This window comes from Pan troglodytes, chromosome 15, assembly GCF_028858775.2.
Source record: "Pan troglodytes isolate AG18354 chromosome 15, NHGRI_mPanTro3-v2.0_pri, whole genome shotgun sequence".
Lineage (NCBI taxonomy): Eukaryota > Metazoa > Chordata > Mammalia > Primates > Hominidae > Pan > Pan troglodytes.
The window spans coordinates 32,035,764-32,059,247 of NC_072413.2; the positions used below are offsets into that span (position 1 = coordinate 32,035,764).

The following is a 23,484-nucleotide window of genomic DNA, read 5'->3' on the forward strand; positions in this document are numbered from 1 at the left end:
CAAGCAGCACAGTTTCCTGACCCCCAGTGGTACCTGATTATTTAAAAGCTTCTCTCCATGGCTTTCAGGGATTTGGGTATTCGATCATTGCAGCAGGGTGCACCTGTACCTTGGCACATGCAAGCCAAGCTTCCATAAAATCCCACGAAGAGCTGAGAAATGATTTCATGTTTAGTCTTTGAAACTTTCTAAACTCCAGAAGTCTGGGACAAAGAAGTGGGGGAGAAGATGGTCCAAACAAACCATGCAGAATGGGTGTCTGCACTCCTGACCAGTGCCTCCCTTCCACAGCAATCCTGAGTACAAGGACACACCCATGGACATCGCACAGCTCCCCCATCTGCCGGAGAAAACTTCCGAGTCCTCGGAGACATCCGACTCTGAGTCAGACTCTAAAGACACCTCAGGTATTACAGGTATTATTCCTTCTTCTCCATGTTCTTCAGTGAAGCTTGACCACCACACGCAGGGGGTGGGCAACAGCCAGAGGGCCATCATCAGAGGCAAAGCAACTGGTCACATTTCAGAGAGACATATGTCACATCAAGTTATTACTGAGTGTCTGCCTCTCTCCACACACACATATATGTAATTGTACACCACTACATACCTGTATGTACTATATAGGTATAATACATATAGATATGTAGTGCTGGATAAATACATCTGTGTGTGTGTGTATATATATATATATGTTTTTGTGTGTATATATACTCACAGAAGAAAGAGATCTTTTGATATCTGACAGATCTCTTTCTTTAAATATACAGAAAGAGATTGATTGCTATTAGCAATCACTTAATGTCAATCCACTGGCCATACAGAAGGAGCCCTGTTCTAACCTCATAGCTAGCTCTCGGCCTCTACTAAAGGCAGGTACCAGGGCCAGCTCCAAGACAGTCTGTGACTTTGAGCCCCAAATATTCACATTCCCACCAAGCTGGGACTGAGCCTCTAAAGTAGGGTACTTAATGGCATCGATCAATGCCTCTTTCAGGGTGCTGGACTGTTACTTATTTCCTGAATCTATGCAGAACAAACGCATGCATTTTCATTTCTTTTGGGGAAGCAGACTTCCTGAGTAGTTCTTTGGGACACTGAAAATTAGTATAAAAATTTGCTTTTCATCCCATCCCCAGCCCTCTTCCAGAGACACACATAAGGCCAGGGAGCACCAAACTTGTAGGATTTTTACAGCTGCAAGAAAATCCTACACCTTTTTTAACCCTACCTCTTCTGCTACAGAAGGGGAGGCAATGACCACAACTTCTAGTCCAGGCTGCCAGTCAGGCTTCTTCCCTCTATGTTCAGACGCTGTGTTACTGGAAAAATCTGTTCTTTCAAAAATGTGGCAGCTAGGTTTTCCTGACAACCCCCTTCATGAGGGCACCTGCGCTCCAGCATTGTAAACATGTATCCCTTCCTCCAGACCCAGCTTCAGGGATGCGGAAGGAGGGCAGAGCACTCAAGGCAGATCTTCATTGTCCTCCTGTCCCTAAATTGCATTAATTTGAAAGTTCTTGACAAAGACATAAAAAGTTCTAGAATTGGTAGTCTCTGCCCCTTTTTAATACAGTGCATAGTTGTGAACAAAACAAAGCAAAATTCCCAGCCCAGTGAGCTTATATACTAGTGGGAAGAAGAGACAAGTAAATAAAACTAAAATATACAGTGAGGTGGCAGGGTGGCTCATGCCTGTAATCCCAGCACTTTGGGAGGCTGAGGTGGGCGCATTGCTTGAGTCCAGGAGTTTGAGAGCAGCCTGGGCAACGTGGCAAGACCCTGTCTCTACAAAAAAACAAAAAAATCAGCCACGTGTGGTGGTGGGCACCTGTGGTCTTAGCCACTCAGGAGGCTGAGGCAGAAGGATCGCTTGAGCCGGGGAGGGCAAGGGTGCAGTGAGCAGTGACCACCCCGCTGCACTCCAGCCTGAGGGACAGAGGGAGACCCTGCCAAAAATAATAAATAATAAAAATAAAGATATACAGTGAATCAGATGGTGGTAAGTGCTGTGGGGGAGAATAACTTATGGAATAGAAAGAAGGAGAGTGGCTCTCAGTAATGAACAAATATTCACCAAGGGAAAATGCAGACTCTTTAGAAAGTCACCTTGCATGCCATCATTTTTCTGTGTCACACCTTAATCCAGGTTATTTAACCTGACTTCCTGAGTATCTTTGTGGGACTTCTTAAACTTGAATGTGCCTGAGAATCACCTGGGGGTCATATTCCAATGCAGAACCTGATTCAGTCTACCTGGGTGGGAGCAGAGAGTCTGCATTTGCAACGGGTGTCCAGATGATTGCCAATGCCGCTGGCCCGCACTTTGAGTAACCATCCAGCTAACCCAGGCCCTCAGCAGAAAGAAAGCCCAGGTCTTAAGTCCTCTGAAGGTGATGGAGAAGCCCGTGATGAGGACGGACACTTGCCCTGCTCCCCGCCCCAGCCCCTGCAGGTGACAGGCTGGGTCGCCCCGCTAACCTGGTGTCTTCTCTCTCTTCTCTCTCCGCCCCCGCCACCGCCGGCCCCCGGCCCCACACAGAGGACAACGAGAACTCCAAGTCCGACGAGAAGGGGAACCAGTCCGAGAACAGCGAAGACCCGGAGCCCGACCGGAAGAAGTCGGGCAACGCGTGTGACAACGACATGAACTGCAACGACGACGGCCACAGCTCCAGTAACCCGGACAGCCGCGACAGCGACGACAGCTTCGAGCACTCGGACTTTGAGAACCCCAAGGCGGGCGAGGACGGCTTCGGTGCTCTGGGCCCGATGCAGATCAAGGTGGAGCGCTACGTGGAGAGCGAGTCGGACCTGCGGCTGCAGAACTGCGAGTCACTCACGTCCGACAGCGCCAAGGACTCGGACAGCGCAGGCGAGGCGGGCGCGCAGGCCTCCAGCAAGCACCAGAAGCGCAAGAAAAGGCGGAAACGGCAAAAGGGCGGCAGCGCCAGCCGCCGGCGCCTGTCCAGCGCGTCGAGCCCAGGCGGCCTGGACGCGGGCCTGGTGGAGCCCCCGCGGCTGCTGTCCTCCCCCAACAGTGCCTCGGTGCTCAAGATCAAGACGGAGATCTCGGAACCCATCAATTTCGACAATGACAGCAGCATCTGGAACTACCCGCCTAACCGGGAGATCTCCAGGAACGAGTCCCCCTACAGCATGACCAAGCCCCCCAGCTCTGAGCACTTCCCGTCCCCGCAGGGCGGCGGCGGCGGTGGGGGTGGCGGTGGCGGGGGGCTGCACGTGGCCATTCCCGACTCGGTCCTCACCCCGCCCGGCGCCGACGGCGCGGCCGCCCGCAAGACTCAGTTCGGCGCCTCGGCCACCGCGGCCCTGGCCCCCGTCGCCTCCGACCCGCTGTCACCCCCGCTCTCGGCGTCCCCGCGGGACAAGCACCCCGGGAACGGCGGCGGGGGCGGGGGCGGCGGCGCGGGGGGCGGCGGCCCCAGCGGGTCCAACTCCTTGCTGTACACTGGGGACCTGGAGGCGCTGCAGAGGTTGCAGGCGGGCAACGTCGTGCTCCCGCTGGTGCACAGGGTGACCGGGACCCTGGCCGCCACCAGCACGGCCGCGCAGAGGGTCTACACCACGGGCACCATCCGCTACGCGCCCGCCGAGGTGACCCTGGCCATGCAGAGCAACCTGCTGCCCAACGCGCACGCTGTTAACTTCGTGGACGTTAACAGCCCCGGCTTTGGCCTCGACCCCAAGACGCCCATGGAGATGCTCTACCACCACGTGCACCGGCTCAACATGTCAGGACCGTTCGGCGGCGCAGTGAGCGCAGCTAGCCTGACGCAGATGCCCGCCGGCAACGTGTTCACCACGGCCGAGGGACTCTTCTCCACGCTGCCCTTCCCCGTCTACAGCAACGGCATCCACGCGGCACAGACTCTGGAGCGCAAGGAGGACTGAGGCGCCGCCCGTCCTGGGCCCGGCCAGGCCCCGCTTGGAGGAGGCATCGTCGGCATTTTCGTTTAGACCTTTAATTCTAGCACTTTGAATTCGAGCAGGTCAGCGTCTTCTCTCGCCACGACGGTCCCCATTCCACCCCCTCTTTCTTTCACCTGACTTATTCTTTCGTGTAAAGATATGTTTATTTTTTGCCTTCAGAGAGTCAGACGACCAGTTGCCTGCCGTTTTGTCTTCTTCTAAGATGTGTGTTGGGTTGTTTTGCTTTCCTTTGCATCTTTATTAAGATGTCTTTCATGTGTATATGCCTCTGCCATAGAATACTCAGTCTTGTGGTCAAGAGAGTTCTCAAGTGACAACCATTGGGGTTTCTTCATAAAGATCTTGATATGATCAAGATGGAAAGAGACAAGCATAAACAATGTGCCCTGTTTGACTAAGTCAAATGAAATAGGGTGGTTTTTTGTTTCTGTTCCTAATTCCTTTAAAAAATAGGGGGAATAGTATTTTAGAATTTTATGCAGAATTTAATTCTCTTTTTACGGTTAAGATTTTAAGATTTTCTTACTTGCACATAAAAATAATTTGAGTTCTTAAACTTAATTTCTGGCCTGTGACTAGAATGTTTAAAAAAAAAAAGTCGGACTAAATGTTAATTACTGAAACATTAACTTAATTTCTAAAACCATGGTGCTATCATTTATTAATCTGTAATGTCTTCATACAAAATGCAGCTCCTGGGCTGGGTTTTGGGGGAAAAAAAAAATGTGTTCTGTCCTGGTCTGGAGTCCGTTGCTGCAGTCTCCTTGGTTAGTTAAGACAAAGCCCTCATTAACGTTTGCTGCAGGACTTAAAATTTTTTACCTCCCAACTAACAAACATAGCCTCACATTAAATTTAATGGGTCAGTAAAGCCCTTTTTAAAGGGGCTGCTGGAAAACTCAATCAAACTGATTTGAGGAGCAGTTTAGGTACATACTGCCTTTTGTTTAGCTTTTTGTTTTCCTTACTCAGTCTAACTGAGGCTAATTTTGCAACTTCAATAACACTTCGGAGTAAAAGAAGGAAAATATTTAACATGTTTTTGGTTTTTTTCATTTCTTAAAAAAAGGAAGGTTGTATTTTGGGGGACTGGTTTGATTTCATGGAATTTCTTTCCCTTTGGTTCTTATTTCTGGGTTGAAACCAATAAGTTTTAAAACTAAAGAATGGGTTAATAAGCTTCAGACAGATAACTGCAACTGAAAACTGCACATTAAGTAAAAAAAAAAAAAAAGAAAAAAAAAAAAAAGAAAAAGAAAAAAAATCCTATTTTGTCTTTGTTGCCAGAAATCAGTGTGGTGTCAAACACTCCAAATGACTGTCAAGTATAAATTCTTCTTCCACTTCATTTTTGGCAGCTGTTTGTTAAGGCATCTAATAACAGATGTGAGAACTGTAATGTGTACAATGTGTATGTGTCCTTGGCTGTCAGTCCCATTGCAGTTTCAATGTGTGTTTCTATATGCAGTATATACTAAGCTAATGTAGTTGTTTTGTCCTTTGTCTTATCTGTGCTCTATCTCTAGTCCGGAGTGGTACAGTCCCATTCCTGCAGTCCTAGTGAATCAGTGATTCTTGGGGGTTAGTGGGTTTTGTGTGGTGGCCTTCCTCTGTAATGTCACCCTATGCTGCTTCTACTGTCTGTGAATCTTCCGTTTTACCTTTTAAAATTCCTGCTGTTGCTTTGCTGGTGTATATTCTCCCTACCTCTCCTCTCTTTCCCTCCCTTTCCCATCTCCCCCTCTCCCTCCTCTTCATTCCTTCCCCATCCCCAAAATCTCTTTCATTCTCAGAGATAAAAAGACTCTTAACTAGCTCAAGGTTAATGGAGCCATTTTTCCCACAACGGAATTCTGGGTATGACTCTGTCTTCTGGAGTGCAACACAAAGCACTGAAGAATAATGCTCAGATATATTAAATAAATTGATGCCATATAGCCTCAGTTGTTAACATTCCCAGAGTCCCTTGTGCTCTACCTATAAGCAGTGGGTGCTTTTCTTTGGTTTCCTTTCAGGTTGGCTGATGGAGCAATATATAAAGCAATTACCAGTGAGACAGAAAATTCTTTCAAAGGTCAACCAACATTTTTAAGAAACAAAATGGGAGGGGATAATGGAATCTAGAATTGTCATATATATTTGTTTACTTGTGCAATGCTAATATAGTAACTCGGCTGTCCTTTGAATATCACTGTGTTGAGTAGATTCCTCTAGGACCTTTGATTTCATGAGTTGGGCCCAAACCATGGTGGAATAATAACAAAAAGAAGTTAAATGCCACAAATTTTAATAGTGAGCTTACTTGAAGGATTTAAGTAGGTTTAGAAGGTGAAGAAGGCCGATGGAGAAATTTACAGATTAATTTTGGAAGCTCTACTCTAGCTATCGAACAATCAAAGGAATGCACCTATCAGCTACAAAGAACAGCTAGACAGCTGTTTTTTTTCTTTTATAAATGTTTCTGTGTTGTGTCAAAATGATTTCTGGTGATTTAAACTAACAGATAATCACAGCTGCTGTCTAAATCCATAGTGTTGAAAATTACAAAATGAAAAAAAAAAACACTTCATTACCTGTGAAGACTGTGTCTGTGTTTTTAACTATTTCTTGTACAAATATATGAAAACTTTTATGAGGAGACTGGTGCCAAGTAGCTGAATAATGGGGAAAGGGATATTCTGTTCGTAAAACTCTTAGCAGTGTTACCAACTCTACAATATATATATAAAAAATAATTAAAACGTTACAAAGCGACAGCTATGGTACATTTGTTTTGTGTGAAGCTAACCGGACCTAACTTCCTGAGTGCCTGGCTTATTTTGAAACATTTTTTTTCATTGACCATTGATAATGCTGCAAATCAGAAATGTACATACTTCATTTACAACAGGGTTCTTTTTATACTTTTGTAGATTCTCATACATGTCACATACATGGTTGTCTTTATGTAACTTAATTTTTTCATCCGCAGGTGCCATTTTCATAATAAACTTCTCTTGGATTTGTTACTATCTGGCATCATTTCTTTTACATGTAACCATCCTGACTAATGAATGCTGGTAGTATTTGTTTAAGCAGGTACCTTGGTCATTATTCTTTATTTTAAAAAAAAGAAAAAGTAAAAAAATGCATTCATATTTTTGCTAGTTTTGGAAAAACTATATAGCTTGTGTACTGATGAGGCTGACAAGGCACAGAATAAGATGCTAATCCAAATACTACACCAAACTTGCAACCATCCTAAATTTTCAGCTACCCCAATTCATTGTCATACTGAGCATTATTATGCACATTATCAAAGCTGAACGATGGGCCTGCAACATTAACCACTATGGGAAGTGTGCATTTTTTGATTAATGCACAGTAAGTGATGACAGTTTTCATACATTAATCATTTAAAATGCACTCAGTATTTTCATTTATTACAATCTATAATGTATAACCAACTGTTCCATTGCTTATATCTTCTTTTTATGCTAAATATGCATTTTCTTTCTCCAGACAAGCTGATTAAGTCATGTTCATGCTGCATTATGGTTAGGGTAGCATGTGGCCTGTTACGTTTTAAGGCAGGTCAGCTGCTTACTCTTTAAAAAAAAAAAACAAAGTGTCACCCATTGTCTCAAAGTTAAGGATAAGGTAGGTCAACTCTTAAGTCTGTGATCTCCAAAAACTGGAATATGAATGGGCTGAGCTGGGGGAGTTGGGGAGGGGAGGCAAACACTTTCGTCCAGAAGCTACTAAAAATAATAAATATCATTTCCCTAGTGTAAGTCTTCAGTGACGTTAGCCAACGTGGGGTTTTTTTTTTTTATTGGTGGAAGAAAGCTTCAGACTGGTGAACACAGAAGTGTGGTTAGGGCTGAAGAGCTCTGGATTTCTCTACTGTGCCCTAGATGGGTCTTCAGAATAAGTACTTAAAATAGGGAATAGGGAGAGGCTAATTGAGAACACAGAATTGGGTGTGCCGAACCACTTTTCTAAAATTTTTTCCCCTTTTGCTCTTTAGAGTCAGAAGGATATAGTATAGCAAGATTGAGAAGTCAAAAACTGATGTAGCTGGAAACTATGCTGAGTGGATTATGGTGAGTGATGAAGCCAGCTTACCCAAGCCACCCTGTCTAGTAGGTCTTGATGGAACTGGCTGTGAGTGCAGGCTTTCAGAGCTTTGCATGGGGCAGGGTCCCACAGGGCAGAGGGGTGCTTGTCTGAGTGTGGGACTGGCTAATGCTGTTGATCAGCCATAACACTTTGCTTCTGGACATTCCTGCAGCCTTGTGATCCGGAGGTGGTAGCAATGAGGGTTGAAATGGGAAGCAGGACAGGTGATGGGTGAATTGAAATCCTCACAGTATTTGGTGCCTCTGCAGTAGAAGTGGTGGAAATCCTGGATTCTTATCCAAACTCAAGCCTCTCTTAGCATCAGCAAGTTCCCTGTCCTTTATGTGTATCCATCAATGCTAAAATAGGTCACTAATGAAATAAAGAACATCTTTCAGCTTGAAAGAGTGAGTGAGCTCTGGGCTCAGACTCATTGATAATCAGGAAGCCCTGCCACCTCCTCAGCCCCAGTGCTGGCAACCAGGCCAGAGCCCTGAGCTCCCCAGAAGTACAGGACTTCGTTGCCAGGCTGGCAGCAAGTCAACTGGTCAAGGCTCTAGTCTCCAGGTAACAGAACAGGGGCCAACAGCCAGCTCTCTTGTAGCTCCTCTCTTCTTCCTCCCAGCTGATACTTAAACTAATTTATTTGGCAATGAGGAACAAGACAATTTTTAAATAAAAACAGCAGGCAGGACAAGAGGGAACATATACATTCAGTTGAGCACAAAAAACTGGTTTTAAGGCTGGGTGCGGCGGCTTATGCCTGTAATCCCAGCACTTTGGGAGGCCGAAGCGGGCAGATCACGAGGTCAGGAGTTCAAGACCAGCCTGGCCAACATGGTGAAACCCCCTCTCTACTAAAAATACAAAAATTAGCCCAGCATGGTGGCGGGCACCCATAATCCCAGCTAGTTGGCTGAGGCAAGAGAATCACTTGAACTCGGGAGGCGGAGGTTGCCGTGAGCCGAGATCGTGCCATTGCACTCCAGCTCTGGGTGACAGAGCAAGACTCTGTCTTGGAAAAAATGATAAAAATAAAAATAAATAAACTGGTTTTAGCCCTTGTGGACTATAATTCTTACCCGTCCTTCTCCTACTCCTAGACAAAGTCTATTTAACATTGAGAATGTTTAAAGTAATTTGAAAATCAACTTGCCCTATGTATTATATTTAAGAGAGGTGATAATATATCTCAAGCCCAGAAGATAGTCTGTTCAAGCCAAGATTATTATCCAGGTTCAAAAAGTAGAAAGGGTCAAAGATTTGGGAGAGAAGGAAGAATATCTTTGCCAACATTTCATATCATGTAGTGGGAAAAAAAGGCAAACCTAATTCTTGAGCATAATTCCCAAAGATGTATGTCAACTAGCAGGCTTAAACTCTCTGGGACACTAAGGTAAATGAATACCGTTGGCTGCCTTCTGCTTTCCTGTGTCTCCTAGGAAACCATTATGAAGAAAGAGGGCTGATTTGGTAAGTTCCCCACAGGCATAAATCATTGCTTATTCATCTTCATATCCTTCCACAGTGCCTAGCTCAATGATTTACAGTAGTGTTGGCTTGGTAAAGATCTGCTGAATACTGATGGACGAAGATGTGAACAAATGAAACATGACTTGTCAAGAGGCAGAGATTCCACTGGAAATGTCCATGTGGTTTGACAGGATAGCTTGAGCTTGTATCAAGAAAAGATTGTCAAAATGGATAAAGCAGCAAGTTCATTCATTCTTCCTTTCTTGAGTAGTCCATATGGCTGATACAGAGTTGGCCATCCATAAATGTTGGAGGTGGGTGGGTGTGTCCATAATACAATCTACTCTGTATACAGCAACAGATTAGGTAAAGCAAACAGAGGAGGAGGAGGAAACAACCCAAACAGTTGGTAACTGACTCAGTTAACTATGACATTGTGTCCTATGGATAGCTAAGCAAATAGATTCACAAGAAAGCACCACTTAATAGTGTATCCTCACGTATGAGCATTGAGCTATATAATCACAATAGTGATCCAGAGAATCTTAGCAACTAAGAAGAACTCTCTGGTGTAGAAATCGCATGTCCTTAATAATTCTAGCGCTGAGGGTCTTTCTAGCACACTGTCAAATTGTCCTAATTTTTAGAAGGTGTTGAGCTGAAATCTTACCTCTGGAGTTAAAGGGACTAAAATCTAAACCCTTTTCCATTTGAGTGGCCTTCAAAGATATGAAGATGGATGTCAGGGTTTCAGTAAATCTCTAGGCTAAATCCCACATGTTTTGTCCATTTCTGCCAGTGACATGGTGGCAGGATCCTTCACCATCCTAGTCACCATTATTTGAGTGCACCAGAATTTGCCAAGACCCCTGTATTGGTTTCCTGGGTCTGCTTTATTAGCACAAACTGGGTGGCTTAAAACAACAGAAATGTATTCTCTCACAGTTCTGGAGGCCAGAAGTCTGAAATCAAGGTGCCAGCAAGGTTGGTTCTTCTGGAAAGCTCTGAGGGAGAGTCTGTTCCATGTTCTCTCCTAGCTCCTGGCAATCTTTGACATTCCTTAGCTTATAGATGTGTCCCTCTGATCTCTGCCTCTGTCACTTTATGGCCATCTTCTCCCTGTGTGTGTCTGTGTCTTCACATGGAGTTCTCTCCGACTGTGTCACTCTCTCCTCTTATAAGGATATTAATCAGATTAGATTAAGGGCCCACCCTACTCCAGCATGACCTGATCTTAACTACCTACATCTACAACAACTCTACCATAAGAAGGAAATGAAAGTAGGCCGGCCACAGTGGCTAATGACTATAATCTCAGCACTTTGGGAGGCTGAGGTGAGCAGATCATTTGAGTTCAGGAGTTCAAGACCAGCCTGGCCAACATGGTGAAACCCCGTCTCCACTAAAAATTGAAAAAAAAAAAATTAGCCAGCCATGGTGGTGCATGCCTTTAATCCTAGCTACTGGGGAGGCTGAGGAAGGAGAATTGCTTGAACCTGAGAGGCGGAGGTTGCAGAGAGCCAAGACTGTGTCACTGCACTCCAGTCTGGGTGACAGAGTGAGACTCCACCTCAAAAAAAAAGAAAAAGGAAATGAAAGTAAGGTCAAATGCTGGGTACTCTCATGTTAAAAAACTGGGGGTTAGGACTTCAACTTTTGGTGGGGCACAATTCAGCTCATAACAGCTCCTATTCAAATATGGCACCTTGGGCCAGTCACATGACTCCAGACATGACCTGATACTTGCATGGCATAGAAGTTCCATCCCATCTCTTCCTCAAGACTCTGAGCTCCTAGGTAAAACTGCCTGCAATTGCAGTCACATCTTAGCAGCCAGGTCAAATTACTATCTCATCTTAAGCCTCCAGTCAACCGGCCTCAGTCTTTTCACCAATTTTTGTGAAAATAGGTCTCCCATCTTCCTCTGTGTACATAGCCCTCACATAATGCTGGCATGGGCTTGGGTGAAAAGCAACTTAGAGAAAGCAGCTGATGGGCATGAAAGGGGAGCAAGAAACTGAACCCCTGAAAACACATTTCTCATTTTCATTGCATTTTACATACCCTCTGAGACTACTTCACACAACTCTGCTGGAAAGGAGAGACCTGGCTCCAATATTTGTGGAACCCTGGGGTACAGGCATATAATAAATATAATAAATCCATAACAAACATTACTGGTGGACTACCCTCTTACAAGTAAACTAAGGCAGAGAAAACCAACCATATGAAGGAAATGGAAAGAATTAGAGATAGCAACTACCATATCAGCCATTTTATGGGAGCAGAACTGGTGTGAGAGGTGCCAAGACTCCTGATACAGACGTGTAAAACCCACCCAAAAGTCAAGAACGAATTTCAAGATAAAATTCTTCAATTTTCTGACAATAAGTGGGCCTCCCTTATTCCCTTTTATGGACCAAAATCAAAGAGCCTAGGCCAAATGTATTCACTGAGTATATGTTCCATCTGGAATTAAAACTCACAATCCCTAAATTCCCAGCTACTGTCCCATGCACAGTTGTCTTCATTCTTCTGTCCACCTCTGCCTGTTTGGAAATCATGGGATATACCACAAGGAATGACCCAGATAATGTGTCTATGTTAAAAAGAATTTTTCTGGGAAAATAAAATTAATTTCAGCCTTTAAAAATAATTTATGCATACTATTAAAACTACTTTAAAAAAGAAAAAGGAGCAGAGAGTAAGGAGGTGGCACTTCCTTGCACTGAAGGAGTTCTCAGATTTATAGCGGAAGTGTCAGAAACAGGATGTAATATCCATATGACCCCCCCACCTCCCCCAAACAAAACCATTATACCCTTGATGAATTATTGACTTCAGAGTTTTATCTGTGCCATGAATAATCACAAACTTGGGAGTCTCAGGGTACAGTTCATAAACAAATAATTATATCACAATGATAATTTTTCAGGAATTGCAACATCAATCATGGCCATGTTATTATCAAGTACATTTTCTGGTTGCCTCTATTCATCAAACCCTCCTCCCTCTCCACCCTTCCGCATCACACAAGCAAAACTCATCACCAGATTGCCTCTTATTTACACATCACTCAAAGCAGGACAGAGCAGGCACACACAAAATGGGCCAACCCAGTGTTTACGAGAGCTGAGTTTTCATTAAGAAAGTTCAAATTAAACACATTGAGAAAGATGGAGGTGGGGGGAGATAATTAATTATTCCAGACTCCCCCAAAGAAGCCATCTTTGAAAAGATCTCATTTAGAAGATAAAAACAAACAGAAGTTTTATTCCATTTCAGGCAGTACTAATAAAGAAAAAGGAGTTAGTCTCAGAAAGCCAAGGAAATGACAGCACTACAGCAATGTGCCACTGTTTTCTTTTCACGGTACTCACACACACACAAAGCTCGGGTGCTGTCTGCAGCCTCCATCTGCAGGTGAAAGAGGCAGGTGGAGGTGGGTACAGAACCTGGGAAGAGTATAAATACTTGATCTAAGTCTCTATACGAATCAGTCATACAGCTGGCCAGAATGCTTAGGTCTGACCTAAACCACTTTTCTGTGACTGAAACAGAAGGCTAATATTTCCAAACAAGTAACAGTACAAAAAGCACTCTTAGTCAAGCTACTTGACTGAGTGGTTTAATGTCACTTAAGGTCATAGGGCTACCCCTTGGATAACATGTTCATCCTACAATTCAAAAGAAAAATAAATGACTAGCAAAGCAACATAAAGAAAGTACCCTCTTTAGATAAAAGATTGTGCAATCGGGTTAAATCCGTAACACAGCAGGGCTTGCCATGAACTCCTTACACAAGAGAGCTCTCTCACTGGTCTCTGTTTCCTCATTGGCAAGCTCTACAGGCAAAGCAATGTGAGTTTAAAATGACGGATAGGAAGAATATTTAGACTCCTCAAAAGGAGGTACCAACTCCAAGCATCTGAGACAATCTAGTCCCCTGGTAACAGCTCAGGACTGTTGAGGACAGCCCTTGAACCCATATGGCTTCAGTTTAGATCAAATTCTCTCTTCCTTGGCATCAAAACATGTCTAGGCAAAGGTAGGGCCAGTGTCACGCAGTGGGCACCACAGGTATGGGAACTTAGGGGAGCTAGACCCAGCCTGATCAGCCCCAAACAACCACCACTCCATCAACCTGCAGGACAGCTGGAGGTTCCAAGTACACTGTACTACTTTATCCAAAACACTATCTTCCCTCTCTACCGCTCTTATTTTAAAATCTTTGAGTTTCCTGAATGTGCCTGGACTATGGTAAGCCCCCTTGCCTTAGGCCGACAATGGTTTTTGTTTTTGTATTTTGTGGGGTTTTTTTGGTTTTTTGTTTTTGTTTTTGTTTTTTGTTTTTTTGAGATGGAGTTTCACTCTGTCATCCAGGCTGGAGTGCAGTGGTATGATCTCGGCTCACTGCAACCTTTGCCTCCCAGGTTCAAGCGATTCTCCTGCCTCAGCCTCCCAAGTAGCTGGGATTACAGGCATGCACCACCACGCCCAGCTAATTTTTGTATTTTTCATAGAAAAGGGGTTTTGCCCTGTTGGCCAGGCTGGTCTCAAACTCCTGACCTCAGGTGATCTGCCCACCTCAGCCTTCCAAAGTACTGGGATAATAGGTGTGAGCCAGTACACCCAGCCTAGGCCAATCTGAATATTTAATCTTATTATCCAACACCACTGGAAATGAGAAATAAAAAATAAATATAAATAAAGTTGGCCAGGTGTGGTGGCTTATGCCTGTAATCCCGGCACTTTGGGAGGCTGAGGTGGGTGGATCACCTGAGGTCAGGAATTCGAGACCAGCCTGACCAGCATGGTGAAACCTCATCTCTACTAAAAATACAAAAATTAGCTGGGCGTGGTGGTGTGCACCTGTAATCCCAGCTACTCGGGAGGCTGAGGCAGGATAAGCACTTGAACCCAGGAGGCGGAGGTTATAGTGAGCTGAGATCGTGCCACTGCACTCCAGCCTGGGCCACAGAGTAAGACTCTGTCTCAATAAATAAATAAACTTATTAAAAGGAGGGAAAGTAGAGTCAGGGCAGAAAGACACACACAAGTAGTCCATGGCCCAATAAAACTTCTAGATATCCCCTTCAAAGCATCTGTGTCCCCCTAATACAACATTATCTTCAGAAGCCAGCCAAATATCTTCCCTCCTCCCTTCTCCCTGCCTACAGAGAAGCTGCCTCTCCAGTGGGTGTGGCCCTCCCTCTGTCTGGCCTTTTGCCTCCCTCCTGCACCATGAGAGCTCCTCTGGGGTCTGTCTCCCTTTTTCTCCTGTGGGGCGACTGGACCTCTCCTGCCTACTCCCAACCTCCTCTTCACCTGTCACCCCTCTCAGTGTGATGAGGCCCTCAGCTGGCCAATAAACCAAAGACCCTTTCAGAAAATCTACTCTTTTTAGAAATCTGGGGAGAAAATGATGTAAATTTTTAAAATTTCAATTTTTGGACCATGTTAAAGCATCAAAAAAGTACACATAATCCCAACAATGTAACTTCCTTTCCAATCCCAAATCCTCTGGTGGAACTGCTGAGAGCCCTGCAATGAACTTGCCTAGACCCCCGCCCGTCCCCTCCCTGGTGGGGAACTCCCTTCTGACAGAGGGAAGTTGGGCAGTTTGGAGATAAGAGGAGAAAGTAAAGAAGGTCACATAAGCCCTAAGTTGATAACCTGCTCTAGGGAAAGCGACAGCCGTCCACCGTGGCCAGAGTCCTCCCGGTCTCACCCGAGAGGCCAGGGTCCCCACACGCCTAGAGTTCACACACCTCAACAGACACCTCTGCATCAGAGTCACATGGGAAAATAAAAGATTTATAATCATTTAAAAGATGTTTTTCCAAAATACAAATGTAACTGCTACTTCTTTCGTAGTATTTTCTAGGACAAGAACACCAGCAATTCTTTTTCATTTTGAACATTTTGAGTAAAAGGAAGCTCAGATTTCTTTCTCTAGTTTTTCCACCTGACTTCCCTCCATGCTGCTCCGGATATTTACATAGAGTTGCCCAAGTTAGAGACATTTTTCAGACATTGATTAATCTATAATTCTTTGAAGTAGGGAAACATTATTATCTCCACTTTACAGATGTGGAAACTAAGACACAGAGGTTAATGACTTGCCCAGAGGTCAAACATCCAGTCAATTGCAAACGTGGGTTTCAAATAGAAGCTCCCCTTTCTGCTCTTAGCTTAATTCAAGTTTGTTCTTACCTCATCTGCCCTATTTACATCACAGCTGCCTCCCATGTCTGGCCACCTCTTAAATTTTGCCTTAAGGCCCTTAATGTGCTTCTTGAAAGAGGAATGCTTGCTTTGCCTACTGTCAGCAGTTGCCCTCTTCCTATTCGTGCCTTTGCTTGTAAATAAGAAATAACAACTCCTTTCTGGAGTATTTTGTAATACTAAAGAGTACTTTGTATAAATAGCATTTTGCATCACTAAATAGTACTATTATTTTCTTAATTTTTTATTAACAAATAGAAGCCCGACAGTTCTTTCTAAACCTAGAATCTGTAATGTTGCTTAATTTCTGGTAGTGGCCTGTAATTAATTTAAGTGAGGAGCTACCCAAGCCGCACCAGAAATATGAAGATGGATAAAGTACTACCCTCTGTGCTCTAGTTCTTCACAGAGTAGAAAGGGAGACAGATGTCAAAATTAATCATTACAATGGTATGACAAGTGGCATGACAGACATATATATACACCCAGTGTTATGGGTGGCCTGAGTAATGGCAACGAATTCAGGCCATGAGGGCAGAGAAGCTTCCCAAAAGGAGGGGATGCTTAAAGTGGGACTTGAAAAACAAGTAAGAGTTAACCACAGATGCTAGAGAAAGAATGATTCCTGGAAGGTATAAGCAACATCATAGAGGCAGGAGAGAACTTGCAAGTAATTCAGTGCGCTGGAGTGATGGCTACACCTAGGAGATATAGGGAGAGGTCAGCTGACAAGTTCATGAAACCCAGTGTATGCTTTGCTAGCCAGCCCCACCCCTAATTCAGGGCTGCATCCTCCTAACAAAACGAGTACCTTACTCTCACGTAAAGGCGTGTGCCACTCACCAAGCCCTCCTTCCACATTTGCTGGGCTGCATCTGCTCAGAGGGGTCATCTTTTTCTCATTCATACAAAGAAGCCACAAAAAACAGCAGCCCTGTGAGTGGCCTACCTTGAATGTTATATGTAGAGTTTGAATGGTACTTCTAGGCAATGGGATGATCAATTTATTCAGAGAAGTATAACAATGCAGTTTTTGTACTGGAAAGGCCACTCTGATGGCATTTGAAGGATGAGCCAGATTAAATATAGACAGGAGTGATATCCCACGTGGCAAAGGATGAGAGTTGAGCAGGAGTGGAGCAGGTAGAGGGGTGGATTTGAGAGGGTTATGGGAGAAGTGACAGTGACTGGTTGGATATGGAGAGAGATGATGGAGAGGAAAGAGTAAAAGATGACTCAGGTTTCTGGCTTGGGTGTGTGGGTGTCATTGAACAAGACAGGCAGAGAACACAGGAGCAAAGAAAGATTTAAGGGATGAGTAGGAGGAGTTGAAGAGCTCCATTTTAGACATGGTAAGTTTTAAGTGCTCATAGAAAATGCAGGAAATGTCCGGTGAGTAGGTGGAAAAATAGTTCAAGATCTCTGGAGAGAAATTGGTTTTAAAGGTAGCATCAGAAACATCAGCATTCATAGGAGAAGCCATAGGTCTAGATGACATTACACAGGAGAGATGGTGTCAATGAGTAAATGGCCAAGAATGGGGTGCTAGCATGTGTCAAAGGAGCGATCAGAGGAATAAGCCCATGACAGAAATGTTTAAAAGAGGCCAGAAGAATGAAAGGGATTGGTGTTACAGAAATCAGTTTAGAAAAATGTTTTCAGAAGGCCAGGTAAGGACTGAAGTATTAAATGGACATGGTGAACAAAGACAGCATAAGATGGCTACCCCTTCCAGAAATTTGGCATTGAAGGAAATAAAAGGGCCATATTTCTAAGAAGCAACTTCTTTTTGTCACTGATTGGTATGATCTTTCTTTGAAAAACTGTAGTCCCTGCATCACTCATATTAAATGGCTACTGAACAAGAGGGCTTGAGGCAAAGTCTTGCCCTTGCAGAATCTATCTTGTCACCTTCCTATGTGCCTCACGTTGATTTGTCCCACAGCCTAGGCTCTGGCCCCAGCACTGCATTCAGAGAAGACACTATGCATGCATTAAGGTCAGGCATGTAAGATGTTGTGCATGTTTCAAGGACTTTCTGTACTCTCAATTTCTCCCCAGAGAAATGAATTGACTTTGTTTGGTATGACCTCTCTGATCATCCACAGAGGCTCTTGTGTGATATTCTATATTTTTAAAAAGAAACTTCTAGGAAAGAGAAAGTAATAAAGAGTATGATTGGGGCTTTATTCAATGGAGAAAGAATAAGGTTCGTCCCAAACCTGTATCAGACTAGCGTTGAATTGTGTGGAATCACTGACCCTAGTTAAGCCACTATAGCCATGCCAACAAAATTGTTGGTTGACTACCTGATATTCTTTTGTTTTTTCTCCTTGGTAATGGAACCCAAAACTTTTCTTAGCTAGGCACAGTGCTGCTTAGAATAAAATATTTTGTTTTTTAGCCTCTCTTGCAGCTGAATATAGCCACATGACAAAGTTCTAGCCCATGAAATCTTAACACAGAATGAAAATTTCCAAGAAAGCTGATACACTGTCTTTCCTTCTTATTCTAGGCTGCAACTCAGACATAATGGCTGGAGTTCCAGCAGCCATACTGGATCATGAAATGACCTTAAAAATAAAAGCCATGAGCTAGGATAGGGGAGCAGAGCTTAGTTCTGGGGGCATTACTCTAGCCATGAACTACCTACTTCTGAACCACTTTTATATGAAACTGAATAAACTTCTATCTTGTTTAAGCCATGTCATTTTGGGAAGAGGGATTTACTTTGCTACTGAATTTAATTCTTAACTGATATAACTATTAGATTAGATCAATTATAAATATCCTTTGGCTGTTCATCACTAAAGCAAGTTCCCTAGTTCTTTCTTAGATTTTGTCTTTTGACCTGCATTGCTCCTTACATATTCTAGCACAAGGATAGGAAAGCATGAGAGATCAAATGTGGGAAAAGCTAGAAGCTTCAACGTTGTATGAAGGATGCAAAGAGGTCTTTAAACTCTAGCAGATGGTTGACAAGTGATGATTCTAGCTAAATCCACATATCCAACAAGAAAGAATCCCACAGAAACAAAGAAGTACTTCACAGCCTAAAAAGAACCAATTCTGGCTGCACAGACAATACGTAGAAGTTCTATATCCCATTTGTTGCAAGGAGATATCTTCTGTGAAACCACATATCTCAGAAGTATCATCTGAACTGTTCTTAAACACCAGGCACTCTCACAGTTCAAAGAAAAGTTTGAAAAAAAAAAACTCTAGAGTAAACTTGGAGAATGAATTAGGCAATGCTTCATTTGCTCTCCGTTACAGGGAGAAGGTTCATGCGCACACTGGTACCTGGCAGGGATGGAACTGGAAAACCCTTATGGAAGCTGAACTAATAATGAGAATCTAAAATGATGCTACTAAGCAGCTACCAGTTACCTAGAGACCCACACACTCCTAGCTGGGTGCTTTAAATATTGCCTAATGTGAGGAACTAAAAATTCTGAGGACAACTCCAAAAAAACCAATCAGGCCATGGCAAGATCACAAGATCATCACAGCCACCATTTACCATATGCCAAGCACTATAGTAAGCACTTTACATTCACTCGCTCATTGCATACCAATAATGGTAGAAACTATTGTTATCGCTATCTTAAGGTCTAGAAACTGAGAATCCAAGAAGTTGGATGACTTATCCACAGTCTCTTAACTAATAATTGGTGGAGCCAGAATAATAACCCAAGCCTCCCCGGTTTCAAAGCTTGATTGATTTTGTAACCACTATGCTATGGGTTCCTCCCCACCTTGATGTTGAAGAGAGAATTATTCCTGAAAGTCATCACACCTATTTTTTAATACTTTATAAAATAGAGATTTTTAAGACCAAAAAAAAGTTCACTGAAAATAAAAGGATTGCTTCATAATAAAATGTTTGACTCATCAGAAATTTATTAAAAATCACATTTGTATTCCCATGTAACAGTCTAAAAATGTACAATGCTAAATTCAAAACTGCAAGTTCAAATCTACAATCATGTTGGAAGATTTAAACATACCTCTTTCCTAGTCATCAGGCAGAAGCAAATATAAATCCCCCTTGAGGACATAATATATATCAGAGCATCACATTATCTCTTCAATTTTAAATACTCCAGGGAACATTCAATCAAAATTAGCCATTCATATGGGTACGCAAGATAACAATGTGACTGAAAATCAAAAGAAACGACAAACAATAAAAATAAACCTAAACAAAATCCAAAGAATGGAATTATCAAATATGGACCTTAACAATAATCAGTGTTTGAGAAGTGAACAGTCAATATTGAAAATTAAGAGAAATGTTCAAATTATAAAACAATTGAATGGAAAAATTCTGGAGCCAAAGTTTTATAACTGAACTTAAAATCTCAAACAGTGGATTTAACAGAAAATTAGATTATTTGAGAATTCCTATTAGTAAACAGGTAGACAATATCCAGAGTAAAGTGCCAAGAGATGGAAGTCTAGAAAAATACAGGAAAGAGCATAAAGGTTATATGGGATAGGATGAAAGGGCCTAGCCTACATGTCATTGTCCGAGGAGAGACAAAAAGGAATGAATCAGAAGAAAAATGTGAGGAAATAATGACTAAGAATTTTCCAAAACTGTTTAAAGCCTTCAAAGTTGCAGATTCAAACCCAGGTACAATGAATTAAAATACGTGCATGGACATCACATAGGTATTTGTAGTAAAACTGCCAACAACCAAAGACAAAGAAAAAACCATGTGAGCAAACAGAGGGGAAATACAGACTTATTTCTTTCAAAAAACAGTAATAAGACCAAAAGCTAACTTACCAGTAGAAACCAGAAAAACCAGAAAAGAATAATATCTCTTCAAAGTATTAAAAAATAAGTCTACAAATCTAGAAGTCTATATCCAGTAAAAAAAAAAAAAATGGAAGTAAAATACAGATATTTTCAGATGCAAAACAAAATTTATCACCGGGAAACTGTACTAAAGAAACACTAAAACATTCTTCAAAAAGAGAAATGACCCCAGATGGAAACTAAGAACTACAGTATGTAATTAAAAACAAAGCAAAGAGCAAATATGTTAATAAATTTAAATAAATCTTGATTCCATGAAGCAATAATAATAATATCTTGTGGGGCTAAGAATACAGAGAAAACTAAAGCACACCAGCATATACCATAAGTTAGGATGAGGATAAATGGAGTTAACGTGGTCCAAGTTTCTAGCACTGTCAGGAAAATGAAATGTTAGTAAGAATCCATAGAGTATGCCTCACTTCATGGAACAATTCTATTCCTTGGAAAAGGTGCCAATATAGCAAATTTGTTTTTGTTATTAAATGCTATTATAATATCATGGCTATGAGCTCTTACGAAGTCTTAACCATAAATCTCAAAAAATAATTACATCTAGTGATACAAAGAACATATTTAGATTAAATGTAGGGAAAAAAGCTTTTTAAAGAATATTCCAAATGAATCCTCACAAAAAAAATACTACATATTAGACTATGAGTCAAGAAAGACAGACAATAATAACAGCTCTCTAACTTTGTGACCTGCCTTTTGTCCCTTAACCTCTCTGGGGTCCACCTGACTTAACTGCAGAGTGAGGTAAGTTTGCAGGTGACCTCCAAAAGGAGAGGTTCTCCTATCTGACCTCAGCCTAGCAGCCAGCTAGAGTCACTGACATGCCCCGTTCTTCATGGCTGGTCCACAGAGCATGCTGTATTCTTGCCACTATTGGGTCAGTCTGTGACTGTGAATGACAGAGTCTCCTGCTCACCAAGAGCCTGTAGCGTGTATACAAATCTGTTGTGCTTGTTATCATAACAATGTATTTAATATTACATAAATACTCAACTATGAGAGCGAAAGAAGATTGTTGTTTCTATGAGAACTAGAGTGAGTGTTTTGTAAAGATGATTACACAGAGGAGACTTGCTTCAAAAATTTGATGTTGATGACTATAAAACATTGAAGGGAAAGTATCTCTTCAGATTGTGTCAGAGATCTTTAAATTTGTACTTCTCTTTAAATAAACTAAAGTTTGGACAATGAAGACAATATTTGGGAGCGTCATTTATGCAAGAAAGATGATGCAGGACTATAAATAGTAGACGTGCACTTTAAAAAGCCTAGAATCTACATCAAGTCTATGTAAATGAGTACATTTAGGTGTCTTAATTTAATACAAAATGTTCTAGGTGCATATGCATTGAGTTTTTATGGCTAGTTTTTAAACACATTCTATGCTTTATCCAACTTTTTAATTAAACTGTCTTGATCTTGTTAGATAACAAGTTTTCTTCTGTAATTTCATAATTAGGATTCCATTTATAAGAATTGAACACAGTGGTTTCAAGCCAGGCACGGTGGCTCATGCCTGTAATCCCAGCATTTTGGGAGCCTGAGGCAGGTGGATTGCCTGAGGTCAGGAGTTTTGAGACCAGCCTGGCCAACATGGTGAAACCCCGCCTCTACTAAAAATACAAAAATTAGCCAGGCGTGGTGGCACACACCTGTGGTCCTAGCTACTTGGGAAGCTGAGGCAGGAGGATTGCTTGAATCCAAGAAGGGGAGGTTGTAGTGAGCTGAGATCGTGCCACTGCACTCCAGTCTGGGTGCAGAGCCAAACTCTGTCTCAAAAAAAAAAAAAAAGAGAAAAGAATTAAACACAGTGGTCTTAACAGGCACCCAGCTTCTATAAAATCTCCTTGGCATCCTGAAATGGTTCAAATGTTGATTCTTCAACCCCTGCTTGTGTGCTTTTTAATCACATTATCAGACTTTTCAAAAGAACAGGTCAATCTGAGACAAGTAAGACCACAACAAGGACAAGCATTTGAAATGCCCGTGCCAATGAATAGGAAAGCACTTTAATCTTTGGTCCTCTCCAAAAATTCCATGTCCCATGCTCGTCCTGTTATTTCATAGTCACCTTTCACTTCTACTAATGGCCTCAGTACCTTTAGATTGGATAGGAAACTTAGTAGAAACAACTTTACCCATCAAATGGTGAGACATAGATCCACAAAATTAAAAGTGATCTTTGAGGCCATTGCAAGAAACTGCCTCAGTTTCCCCATGCTACTCTTCCTGTCCCAAAACAGTGAAGTAGAGACAAATGAGATCCACAAAAAGTTTTTCATAAATTTTCTTGAGGTATTTTAAATGTTATCTGGTACTAACACATTTTAACACAGATGAATTAACCAAATACATAGCTGTGTTTGATGTAGAAATAAATAAGGGATGCAAGATGGAAATAGAATCAGAGTTTTCTAGCAGAAGGCGGGCTCACTCTTGTCAATGTCCTGGGGCAATCAGACACAAATACTGACTCACACTAACTATAATGTACAGAAGGCCTGAGGAAGGCATCAGGGTGGCAATATATTAATTTAAAGTGAGAAATAGAATTGTCACACAGACTGGAATTATTCAGGTTGGCATAATAATCTCCCTTTCTCCCTGTAGTCAGGGAAAACCAAATGGTAATCAGAAGCCACTCATTACCATGAGAAATCACTGTGAAAAGACTCAGAAATATTTAAAATCTGTGTATTTTCTGCATTCTCTGTCTCCAGGAGCAGAACTTCACTGGAACCAGAAAACTGCTGCGAGGACACAGAATCAGCAAAAGGGGAGTCAGATGAAGCTCCTGTTTTCACATCAGATGCACAATAGGAACACTCTTGCCTTTGGGACTGGAATTTCTGGAAATGTGATGGTGAATTCTCCCACTCCAAGGG

General features: G+C 42.5%; 1 protein-coding gene across 14 annotated transcripts in view; it reads left to right on the plus strand.

Moving 5' to 3' along the window:
- Positions 1–6,962, plus strand: part of NPAS3 (neuronal PAS domain protein 3) — an 868,305-nt gene extending 861,343 nt beyond the window's left edge. For 6 of the 14 annotated variants that reach the window (XM_009427633.5, XM_054666461.2, XM_054666466.2 and 3 more), the window contains 2 exons: positions 292–416; positions 2,543–5,570. In XM_009427633.5, the coding sequence (XP_009425908.4) occupies positions 292–416; positions 2,543–3,915 (1,498 nt within the window). In that variant the 3' untranslated portion in view covers positions 3,916–5,570. Of the gene's footprint in view, positions 1–291; positions 417–2,542 lie in introns of all 14 variants that reach the window. The other 8 variants (XM_054666468.2, XM_054666469.2, XM_054666470.2 and 5 more) reach the window with 3 other exon arrangements.
- Positions 6,963–23,484: the final 16,522 nt, after the last annotated feature.